The following is a 12,506-nucleotide window of genomic DNA, read 5'->3' as shown; positions in this document are numbered from 1 at the left end:
GCCTAGAAATGATCCCTTCTCTTAGTCGGGGGACACAGCCTGGGACTTTGAGTGGATCCAGCATACTGCGTGAAGCCTGCACTTCAGCTCCCAGCCCCAAGGTGGGCCTCTTCCTGGAGGTGGGAAAGAAGACGGCAGGGGAGCAAGTAGGAGTTTCTGATCCCCAGGCGTCCGCCTTGGCAAGAGAGCCCTGATGTGGCCGGAGCAGTAGCAAGAGGAAGTCTACGCGGCAGCAGCCCTGCAGCCTCTTGTCTGCTGCCCTCCCCTGCAATCCAAGCGAGTTATTCATTCTCAAGGATGGAAAGCACAGGATTAACCAGTTCTAAACGCTCATTTGTTGGGTTTCCAACTCGCTTCCAAGTGACTGTTAATCCAGTCTGCCTTGCACTGTCCCCCACAGACATGAGTGTGTGCCAGCACCCCTTTCCCGCTTGAAGCGCTCCCAGAGGGGGCTTGCCTTAGCTATGTAGCCAGTGGGGGAGAGTCTAGGAGATGATTTTTCCCCCGCACTCACGTCTCCCCTCCCCTGACTCCTGCAGCTCTTGGGATCCAGACCACTCCATGGAGCACCTGATTCCTTACTGTTGCCTTAGTGTTAGCCTGACCTTCCAGTCCAGACCACCAGCTTCCTGAGGACAGCACATGTCAGCCACTTGCTTTGCTTTCCCACAGTACTTAGCACAACACCGGCCCCAGAGCAGACCATCAGCACCTGTTTCCTGACTATATGGTGAAGGGCCAGGCAGAGTCCCAGCTCCTCCCGGAAGTCTTCTCGAGCCTTCTCTCCACCTTCTGACCCAACCATTCACCTCTGCAGAGTCCTCCAGCACCTGAGGCCTGGGCCCCACAAACAAGCTTGAGGGCTCTAGACATTTGGCTCCTCAAGTAGACTAGCCCTTTCCAGGCAGGCCCTGTGGCCAGGCTTCCTCCCAGCAACTGGAACTAACTTGGGCACATAGCAGAGTTTTTTTTTTTAACGTTAATAGTTTTACTGAGATACACCATACACATACCATACAAGTCATCCATTTAAAGAGTATGATTCAGTGTTTTTTATCATACTCATAGACTTATGCAACCGTCAGCACAAACAGTTTTAGAATATTTTCATCACTCCAAAAAGAAATCCCACAACCTACCCTTGGTTCCTCCGTATTAGTTTCCTGTGGCTGCTGTAACAAATGACCACAAACTTGGTGGTTTAAAACAACACCAATTTATCGTCTCACAGTTCTAGAGGCCAGAAGTCTGAAATTAAGGTGTCAGCAGGGCCACACTCCCTCTGCAGGCTCTAGGGAAGAATCTGGCCCTTGCCTCTTCCAGCTTCTGGAGGCTGTCACCATTTCCTTGCTTGCATCACTCCAGCCTCTGCCTCTGTCTTCACATCACCTTCTCCTCTGTGTGTCTTCCTATGTGCATCTAGTGTCAAACCTCTCCCTGCCCCTCTCTTATTAGGACAACTGTGATGGCATCTAGGGGCCACCCAGATCATCCAAGATTATCTCCTCATCTCAGTATCGGGCTCAACTTAGTCACATCTGCAAAGACCCTTTTTCCAAGTAAAGTAACATTCACAGTGTCCGGGGACTTGACATAGATATCTTTTGGAAGGCCATTTTTCAGCCTTCCACACTCTCCATGCCCCCCAGCCCAGATGTAATGCATATAGCATAAAATACATCAAATTAAAGTGTGCATATGTACAAATTTCAGTATATTCATAAGGTTGTACAACCATCACCGCTATCCAATTCGAGAACATTTTCATCAACTCAAAAAGAAACACTGTATCTATCAGCAGTCATTCCTCATTCTCCAACCCCTTGGCAACCACTACTCTACTTTTTGTCTCTATGATTTGCCTGTTCTGGACATTTTGTATGAGTGGAATCATACAATATGTGGTCTTCTGTGTCTGGCTTCTTTCACTTAGCATGTTTTCAAGGTTCATCTGTGTTGTAGCATGTATCAGTACTTCATTCGTTTTTATAGCTGAATAACATTCCATTGCATGGATATACCACATTTCATTTATGCATTCATTGGTTCATGAACGTTTTGGTTGTTTCCACTTACTGGCTTTTATGAATAATGCTCTTATGAACATTCATGTACACATTTCTGTGTGGACATATGTTTTTTTTACTTCTCTTAGTTACACGCCTAAGAGCAGGAGAGGCTTTGAGACTGTTTTCCAAAGTGGCTGCACCATTTTACGTTCCTACCAGCAATATATGAGAGTTTTAATTTCTTTACATCTTCACCAAAACTTAGTATCTATCTTTTTTATTAAAGTTATACTAGTAGGTATGAAGTGGTTTCTCATTGTGGTTTTGATTTGTCTTTCCCTGATGGTTAATGATGCTAAGTATCTTTTCATGTGCTTATTGGTCGTTTGTATATCTTTTCTGGAGAAATGTCTATTCAGACCCTTTGCACAGGTTTTAACTGGGTTATTTGTCTCTTTATTATTGGGTTTTAGGAGTTTTTTATGTACTTTAGGTACAAATCCCTTGTATGTTCTCCAATTCTGTGAGTTTTTTTGCATTCTTAATGATGTCCTTTGAAGTACAAAAGTTTTCAATTTTGATGAAGTCTAACTTTTTTTGCTTGTGCTTTTGATGTCACATTTAAGAAACCATTGCCTACTCCTGTATTTTTCTATGAGTTTTATAGTTTTACCTGTGAAACTTCAGTCTTTGATACATTTTGAGTTTATTTTTATATATGTTGTGAGGTAGGGGTCCAGTTTCATTCTTTTGCATGTGAATATCCAGTTGTCTTTGCTCCATTGGTTGAAAAGACTGTTCTTTCCCCCCAGCCAGTTGTTTTAACACCCTTGTCAAAAATCAATTGACTGTAATTGTGAGAGTTTATTTCTGGACACTCAGTTCTATTCCATTGATCTATATTATGTCTATCCTTATGCCAGTTTTGAAATTGGGAAGTATGAGTCCTCCAGTTTTGTTGTATTTTTCCAGGTTGTTTTGGCTGTTCTGGACACACAGCAGATTCTTCCGACAGACTTGTTGCTTGGTCACTTGCTTTCTTGCTTCCTCGATGGACCTGCAGGCCTGTGAGGGCTTGGCTGGCCTGTATGGTTAGGTGAAAAATTCCTCCCCCTACTCTTCAGCCTCCCCTTCAGAAGGCATTTGGCCAGTAGAGATCTGGGCTGTTCTGGCTGAGCTATCTTCATCCAGGGCAAGGTAGAAAAAGAGGGAACTTGGTGAGGTGCATCTGGCCCCTCAAGCAGGTCTAAATCCAGCTAATCCTGCCCTCACCCCCAACCCAGTGTCCCTTCCCCATCTCTCCTTTCACTGCCAGCCAACACACCAGCTCTCCTCTTGTGCTTCTGTCATTCCTGTCACTCTCCTGCCACTTCCTAAGCATGATGCACAGCAAAATGGTGCAGGATGGAGGATGTCTGTCGTGTCAGGTGGGGCAGGTGCATCAGTCTGGCCTTCCTGGTGGCATCTCTGGTCACCTCCAAGTGTTCTTCATGGACCCAGCAGGAATGTTGCCTGAGCTGCAGGCACTGGTTTTGCTGGTGGATGAAACTGTTTTCTTCCCTATGGGGCTTTCAGTCCTTGCCTTAAGGAGACAAAAAGAAGGGTTGCGGGGGGAAAACGGGTGAATCAGCAGAGGGCAGGTTTTTCTGGAAGATTTCAAGATAAGCTGACCTGCTGCTGGTGCCACAATACTGAGGACTTACAGCTTTGACCCTTTTTTTCAAAATATGGCCCCCAACTGGGAGCTCTTTTTCATGAATAAATGTGATAAAACTGAGTCTGACTTATTCATCTCCATGGGTTACTGGGAGTGTTTCTCCATGGCTTCCCTGCAGGGGGGGGGGGGGTTGGCCTATGACTGAGGGAGACTTAGCTCAGTGCCATCACTGCTAACTGTGCAAACTTGGACCTGTTACCCAACCTCTGTGAGCACAACTTCCTTGTTTGTTAAATAAGGATACCTCCCTCCTGGTGGTGGGAGCAATAAGAGTTCAAATAGAAGGAAAGTGTTCGTTATTATCAGCTTCTTTCTGGCTTTCTTTGTGGCAGTCCCTGTGTTAGTATTCCAACCAAATCAAGTGGGGTAAAGGAAGAGATTTCATGATCTCTAGAGCCATAAACTGGAATGTTTTGAGCATCTGCTATGTGTTTAATTGTATGCTGATCTTCATGTGTATTTTCAGTTCTTTGAGGTTTGAAAGATGCCAATTAATGGTATCTCTTCCCCATACAGACTCTAAACCAGTTGAGAACTACACAGGGGAGTCAGTAGAGATAAAAATAGAGATTGTATTATAGGTGAAGGCTGGACCAACACATGGCTCACACCGACAGCTAAAATGTACCTTCACGCCTCCCCCCAACTTTTTCTGTTTCCCAGTTTGAAGCCTGATTCCAGGCTGCAGAGCCTAAGGGGCAGGTGTCCTGAGGGATTGATTTGGGGCTCTGAGGATAGTAACATTGATCCTTTGGCTGCTTCCGTGAGTCATGGGCTCTATGTAGTGCTGGCCCTGCTGGAGGTTCACCAACTCTGTTTATCTCACCAGGAAGACCTACATCTCTGGAATGTTGGTGCTAATCCTCCAAATCTGTGCTCTGCATGCACCATGAAACTTGTTGTCAATTCCGGTTTCTTTATAGCCACTTAAAGCTCTCTGACTGTACGCAAGTGAGTTAACGTATCTGTGCCTGGATTCCTCACCTGTGAAGTAGGGATGGTAATACCCAACCCAAAGGATGCTGAAGGACTGGAGAGAAAGGACTTGCTTAGGGACCGGCACCTAATAGGTCCACTAAGCCTGGTTCAACGGCCTGGGGAACTCAGCTTTCCATTCCAGACTCTGAGGCTTCTCCCTGTGTGCTGAGCAAGTCTCTTTGGGGGCCAAATGGTCACAGACAGGTCTGTGGGCTGGCGTGGAGATGTGGATTTGAGAAAGATGAGGTCTCAGTAGAAGTGTGTCATTGAAAGATAAGCATTGGTGTATGGATGCATCCATAGAGATTTATTGTCTGTGCGGTGGGATTTCAGTCCTATGTTTCAGGCCTCCTCCAGGTTGGGGGTGGGAGACACGGGGTTGTTAGCAGAAATGTCAACGCCCTGAGCCTCCCTTCAAACCCATATTTAGGACTGTCTAAGGCAAAATGGTGAAGTAAGCAATGGTTTCCCCAAGGCACCCACTTCCTCTTTCTGCACCCCATTCGACTCTTTTGGCACCCTTCCTCCATCCAGCTAAGAAAATGAGTCTCTGGAAAACGATTTCACGCTAACACAGAGGGCAGCAGAATATGAGCTAATTCCAGCCCCCCACCTGTCATTGTACGGCCTGTGAACTACAAACGGTTTTTACATTTTTAAATGGTTGGAAAAAATCAAAAGAAGAATATTATTTTGTGAAATAAAAATTACATGAAAGTCAAATTTTATTGTAACATAAATAAAGTTTCATTGGAACCTAGCCACAACCATTTGTTTACATATTGTCTATGGCTGCTTTCAGTCAGAGACTGTAAGACTCCCAAAGTCTAAAATATTTACCTTCTGGCCCTTTAAGAAAAAGTTTGCTGATGCCCTGCTCTAAGATGTTAGAGAGTTAATGTGTTATGTGCTCAATGGGATTTGGTTCAGAGGAAGGGACAAAGCAGTGGAGTTCAGGCATTGTCAGCAGGCCTGCAGAGGAGACGCTGGGTGGGAAGCTTTCGTGATATCCTTCCAGTTAGAAGGGCTGAGGGGAGATAGATGTCTAGTCTTGTAGGTGGGGCTGCTTCTGTCCACACTGGGATAGGGGGTATGGAAATGGTGGGATTCAGGCCTATGACTCATTCTAGCTGCACAGATAGCAAGATTCAGGAGTGGATTAATAACTCTTAGTGAGTGTATCCCAGTATCCCACCAGCTTCCCCCCTGCCAGGCTAGTGGCAGTGATTTTCCTTTTTTTTTTTTTTTTGGCTGCGTTGGGTCTTCGTTGCTGCGCGCGGGCTTTCTCTAGTTGCGGTGAGCAGTGGCTACTCTTCGTTGCGGTGCGCGGGCTTCTCATTGCAGTGGCTTCTCTTGTTGTGGAGCACTGGCTCTAGGTGGGCGGGCTTCAGTAGCTGCAGCACGCGGGCTCGGTAGTTGTGGCTCGCGGGCTCTAGGGTGCACGGGCTTCCGTAGTTGCAGCGCGTGGGCACAGTAGTTGCGGCGTGCGGGCTCTAGGGCGTGCAGGCTTCAGTAGTTGTGGCGCACGGGCTCAGTAGTTGTGGCTCGCAGGCTCTAGAGCACAGGCTCAGCAGTTGTGGCGCACGGGCTTAGTTGCTCCGTGGCATGTGGGACCTTCCCGGACCAGGGATCAAGCCCGTGTCCCCTGCATTGGTGAGGCAGATTCATTCATTCATTCATTCATTCATTCATTCATTCATTTATGGCTATGGTGGCTTCTCTTTGTTGCTCAGCACAGGCTCTAGGCGCGTGGGCTTCAGTAGTTGTGACACGTGGGCTTCAGTAGTTGTGGCTCGCGGGCTCTAGAGCGCAGGCTCAGTAGTTGTCGCGCACAGGCTTAGTTGCTCCGTGGCATGTGGGATCTTCCTGGACCAGGGCTCAAACCCGTGCCCGCTGCATTGGCAGGCGGATTCTTAACCACTGTGCAACCAGGGAAGTCCCTGGCAGTGGTTTTACCTGAAGCCTTTAACGTTCCTGGAGTCCTGCACAGCCGCCCCAGTTGGCCCTGAGCAGCACATTCATGGCTCATCTCTCTCATTTCCACAGAATTTGCCTTCTGCCGGGTGGACGCCTCCATCGCACTGGATCTGGCCCTGGCTGTGCTGTGTGACCTGCTCCAGCAGTGGGACCAGCTGGCCCCTGGACTCCCAGTCCTGCTAGGATGGCTGTTGGGGGAGGGTGATGACCTCATGGCCTGTGTGGAGAGCGTGCATCAGGTAATCCTGGGGTGTCAGGGCAGTGGAGGTGGGTGGGAGTGATCCTACACCCACCGGATGCAGCACTTACAGGCTTACATGGGCTTGATGTGCCTACTGAAAGTGTGCTTCTGGATGCTCAGATTACAGAGCAGTAAGCAATTAGGGAGTCTCCAAATGGCCCCAGCAGCCTGAGGGTGCTGCTGGGGCAGCTCTCGTGCTGGCTGTGGAGTTCCAACGGTAAGCCTTCCGATCAGTGTGGGGAGGGGTCTTTGAAAGAGGCCCCTTGAAGTTGAGAGTTTAATTATGGAGAATGCTTATTCGTCAACACTGGAGTGACCAGGGGCTCCCCATGGTTAGGTCTGAAGGTGAAACACTTCCAGAGAATCAGGGTCCTTCCAGGGTCTCTGCTGCTTGAAGAAAACTATGAGCCCCTCCAGGTGGGGGTCAGTCAACAGATAGGGAAACTGAGGACCCAGATAAGCAGTAAAAGCATCTTGAGAACTGAAATTCCTCTCTGCCAGTGTCTCACTCAGCTGGCCTTCTTGGCATCCCCAGCAGGCCAATAGTTCAAAAAGCAGCCTGTTTATGGGAAGTTAGGAGACAAGATAAAGTGTCTGTGATAAAATGACCTTGAAAATCCCCAGCATTATAGAAATTTGGTTTCATACTGAGAGACTAGTGTCTCATGTTTGTCAATTCTTCGCTCTTTGCTGCTCAGATCTCCCTTCCTCCCTCCTCTCTGATTTCTAGATGCACCTTCAGGTCTAGGGCCCCCTCCTGTGTTGAGGTCCCCTTTTCAGCACCAAGCCCCCAAAATATCTTGGCTGAGAACCACAAACACATCTTTATCAAAGGTCATGTTAAGTCTGGGGGGAAAAAATTTCTCTCCAGTGGAGAAGTACAATGAGTGAAAATAGAAGGTGACCTTCAAGGCTGCAAGTGCTGTGTGTACAGGGGTGTTGACAGGCGAGAGTGGGCCCTCTGTCAGGTGGGGAGGGGACACACTGCTTCTGCATCTGCCAGGACTGTGCTCTGGACTGGGGCCAGTCAGCATCCCCTGTAAGGTTGACTTTTGGCTTTTTAATCGGACTTAGGTGGAAGAAGACTACCTGTTTGAAAAAACAGAAGTCAACTTTTGGGCTGAGACCCTGATCTTCATGAAATACCTCTACAAGCACCTCTTCCGCCTCCTCTCCAAGTCCAGCTGGTGTCCCCTCAGCCCCGAAAGGCTCTGCCATCTTCAGAGGACAGCGTCAGAGCAATGCCACCTCCTTTCCCAGCTCTTCAGAGAGCTGCCACCAACTGCTGAGTTCTTGAAGACGGCGGAGTTCACGAGACTGCGCGTTCGGGAGGAAAGGGCTTTGGCTTGCCTGAGGCTACTGGCGTTTCTGGAAGGAGAGGAAGGGGAAGACACCCAGTTCTCAGGGCTTTGGACTCCCCTGCAGCAGTGAATCAGTTAACTCTTCCAAGAACAGAAACGGCTTGTTGAAGAAAGAAGACTTGTGGGGTTGGGGGTAGGGTGGATTGTTCCCCCAGTCAATCCGCAGGAAAGTGTTGAACAGAAACTTAAGCGTCTTCTCCCCTTCACAACTCCCCCACTTCTGTGAGTCTAGTCTTCTGTCCTACAGAGGACTTTTTCTTCGGTTCAGTCATTCAAGGCAGCCTCGTTTATTGCAGCTACTGTAGGAAGTGAGGCTACCACGTTGAATATTGACTCTGTTCCCAGGTGCAGGCCACCTGCAGGCCTGAATTAGCCTTTTTCATCCCCCAGGACCTCCAGTGTCCAACCAGAGCCGGCCTACATTTTTCTCTGAATTGACTACACAGAGTTGGGTTTTAACACATGATTTCCCCCCCCCCCCTTTTCTGGCTAGTTGTAGGAGCTGGATTAGTTGGCAAACAGCCCACTTGGTCAGAATTCCAAATTTTATTCGATTTTAGCAAAGGCAGGAATATGTTCCAAATGTTGGATCCTGGGAGAATCAAGGATCGACTTCATACAAATAATTTTGTTTTTACTGTCTGCATGTTTAAGCCTTCAGTGACCTACACATGCCATCCTAATTATTAAAAGAGCCGTTAAGAGCTCCTACCCACCTCTCCCCACCATAAAAAGTATTTGTGCTATTGTTAGGAAAACAGATCCACCACCCAGTGAAATCATAGACTCTTGGCTGTTAGAAGGAACCTGGGGAAAGGAGAGTCAGAATAAATGACTTATTTGACGCCTACACTGTTTACTGTCATTTTCTTGGTGGCAGTAACAAGAAGATTCTTATTTAAGATGCCAGAAAACTTTTATCCATTTCAGTGATTTAACCTGGAAACCTTAAGGGTTTTCTGCTTTTCTAAGTCCAGCCCTCCCCTCTTCCTCAGACACCCAGCAGGTGTCGCTCTTGCATACGTTTTGCTGCTAGTTTTGTTTTTCACTGGCTTACCAGTTTTAATTTATAATTTCAGAGTAAGTGTTACCCAAAGACAGTTATCTTGAAATTCATAGCTTGGATGCGTCATAGCCTCATCCACGTTCATTTTTCATCCTAGTTATCTGAAAAAACCATTTCAGTAATCCTATGTACACTTGGCCCAGCTTTTTAGGGTCTGTAAATACTTCTCAGGTGAGCAATCCGAATTATTTTATTGATGTTTGAGGGTCTGGAGGGGCAGTTTAGAGGGGAGAGGGTTTGATATGATCATTTCCTACTACAGAAAGACTTATATTTCAAATGTAATTTGTTTCTCTTTGAAAGAAAACCACCTAACACTAAAAAATAGAGCCTACTAGAAGAATAGAGAAAGGTCTGTGTAGGAAGAAGCAAGGAAAGAAGTTAACTTAGTGTCCAAAGTTTTGCCCTGAAGAGACAGGAAATTCCCTGGTGGTTTTGCACTACTCAGCTCAAAATGTGTTTTCTGTGATCCTGAATTAATAACCTGGTTAGGCATCTGTGTAGCCCACACTTGATGGAAAGTTGCCAACTGAACGTTTCTTTTTGTTCTGAGAAGACGTGGCTGGTGAGAAGTCAGGGAATTGTTGGCACAATGTGGCGATAACCATGGTAGAATAATTATGAAACCGGCTCCAGCAAAGCCCAGCTCACTGGAAAAGGCCAGCATTCCTTTTTTCTCCATTTAAAATGAAATAAAAGCAGTTACATAATAATAAAAATATTTTCTACCAGCAGGTACTCTGTACCAAAGCATGTACCATAGCATGTTTACATGTTATCTCCAAAGTCCTTCTACCAAGCCTGCAAAGTGGGTGTTCTCATAGCTGTTGAGAATTACCCCAGATTTTGATTTTGGCTGGTTGTAGCCAGCCTGAGAGCACAGGAGAGACAGATGTTTCCACTGGTTTTTGTATCTGAAATCTTGTCACTGACCTCCAATAGCAGTGGTGAGGGAAATTGCTGTTTCACACTTTCCTGATGCATTCCCATGGGAAACTCAGAATACCCCACTGTCGGGGCCATCCTCAGACTCTTGTGCTGTGGTTCATTTCAACAAAGAAAACAGCATCAGGGTTCTTGGGTATTCTAGGCTGTGTCAGCCATGGTTGCCCAGCCTTGTCTAGGGGCCAGTGTAGGCCGGGTGGCAAGAGTGAAGCAGTCACTTCTTCTGAGGTCACTGCCCTTGGCTCCAAGCTCGAGGGTCCAAGATTTGGTGACCCCTCAGCACTGCATTCACGATTCTGTAGACCTCCACCCATCTGGCCATACTCCAGAGGCCTGGCTTTCTCCATTTTTATGCTTTGTCAATTTGTTTTAATAAATAAGATGGAGTATACTTATCTTTTAAAAACCTTAACAGATAACTCATTTGCACCTTGACAAAGGTGAGAGATGAGTAAAGCAGGAATTATCTTAGTTTTACAAAGAAACCCAGGTGCCAAAGTGATTTTGTGATTTGCCTAAAATCACATGGCTTATAAGGGACAGGGCCTGAACTCCAGCCCTATGTTTCTGATCCTGAAGTCCTTGCAGCCCTACGCTGACTCCAGCTCCCTGGGTGGGTGAGGAGTCCAGCAATGGGCTCTGCGTGCAAGCTGAACTCTAAAGAGTAGGTCTCCTGAGTGACAGGCCTGGCTCATTCCCTCCCAGAGTAACTGAGAGAGGGAATGAGCGCCGCCGAATGGAAGTAAGCACAAGGAAACAGCCAGAAACAAGATCAACTGGGCAAGGGGGCGTGGGTCTCGGGAGCTTCTTTCCCTGGCGGGTACTGGACCTTCCAACTTAGGCCCAATTACAGCCTAGGCTGCCAGGTGTGCGAAATCATGGGCCCCGCTCCAGCTTTTTTGGCAGCATATCCGTAGACGCAGAGTGAGAAGTGTCCTGGATCGGACTCCAGATCTGCCCCAGTGGGGCTGACAGTGGCTTTAGCTGCACTGGGCGCTAGGGGGGGTGTCTGCCCCGTACCCGGAGGGCGCCCGTTGGCAAAGAGCATTTCCCAACGCGGGCTTCTGGGGTGTGGGGCTGGCGAGAGAAGGAAACCGGGGCGAGCCCACCAGGCGCATCCTCGGTGCCTAGCCCAGCCTGGCTGCGGGTCGGCCTAAGCCGGAGCCCTCAGCCCACAACGAGTTAAGGCGGGGCGCGGCGCCCTCAACGGCCCGGGAGTTAAGGGGCTAGGAGGGCGCGCCAGGCCAAGGCTGCGGCGGGCGGGAGCCTCGGCTGGCAGCTGTACCACAACCCCCAGGAGGGCTGGGGAAAGCCGGACAGACCAGCAGACGGACGAGGCGTTGGGAAGTGCCTCCATGCCTGCGCGGCTCTCCTGGCCTTTCCTTCCGTCCTCCCAGCCGGCTCCCCCGCCCGGGACGCCCCGCGCCACTCCGCGCCTTTGGCCCTGGCTCAAGGTCTTGTGATGTGATTAGCAAAGCCAGCGCCTTGTCCTCAGACACTCAGCCCTGCCCGGCAGGGCTCGGCGCTCAAGCCCTGTTTACTGCAGGCTGGGCGGGAAGAGGGGCGGAGGAACCGGCCCAGGCTCCTCCGGGCGAGACTGCCCTGGCAGCCGCCCGCGTGGCCGCTCCGGCCCCCACCCCCACCGCGTCTCCACGTGCAGTCGGGATGGAGCCACTACCGGTCAGACTCGGGCCCAGAGTCCCCGCCCCCCGGCCGGAGCACCCTTAGCAAAAACAGCCGGGCTGCGCGGACGGTTGCAATATTCTTGCATTTTGCAATTCCCGCGCCCAATATAAAACCGAGGGTGGGAGATAAAAGCTCCGCAATTTCGCCTAGCAGGACCGGGCGGGGAAAGACACGTCCAGGGCTGCAGAAACCCGGCCACGTTAAACGTGCAGGGGATTTCCAACAGTACAGCCCCAGAGGAGGGGAGCCGTACCTTCCCGCCGCCACCCAGCAGCACCCATCTGGGCCGAGCTCTCCACGCCGCCCTGGGCGCCCCAGCGGCCAGCCCCGCCCCGAGGCCTCTCCGCCCCCTCCCCCAGAGGAAAAAAATTGGCGGCGGCCAATGGGAGGCCAGGAAGGCGCCTGACGTCCGCAAGCCAGCGGGCGGCGTTGCCTGGAGACCCCGGCGGGGTCAGCCTTCTGTCCCCTCCCCGCGGCAGGCCCGCCCCGCCGCTGCCGCGCTCCGGGGCTCTATATAGGGCGCGCG

General features: G+C 49.5%; 1 protein-coding gene across 2 annotated transcripts in view; it reads left to right on the top strand.

Annotated features, from left to right (window-relative positions):
• Positions 1 to 10,633, top strand: part of THADA (THADA armadillo repeat containing) — a 319,471-nt gene extending 308,838 nt beyond the window's left edge. For both annotated transcript variants that reach the window (XM_068564210.1, XM_068564209.1), the window contains exons 37-38: positions 6,751 to 6,920; positions 7,997 to 10,633. In XM_068564210.1, coding sequence (XP_068420311.1) covers positions 6,751 to 6,920; positions 7,997 to 8,353 — 527 coding nt within the window. In that variant the 3' untranslated portion in view covers positions 8,354 to 10,633. The remainder of the gene's footprint in view (positions 1 to 6,750; positions 6,921 to 7,996) is intronic.
• Positions 10,634 to 12,506: the final 1,873 nt, after the last annotated feature.

The sequence above is a fragment of the Eschrichtius robustus genome, chromosome 15, assembly GCF_028021215.1.
Source record: "Eschrichtius robustus isolate mEscRob2 chromosome 15, mEscRob2.pri, whole genome shotgun sequence".
In the NCBI taxonomy this organism is placed as follows: Eukaryota; Metazoa; Chordata; class Mammalia; order Artiodactyla; family Eschrichtiidae; genus Eschrichtius; species Eschrichtius robustus.
This window is presented reverse-complemented; position numbering and strand designations above follow the sequence as displayed.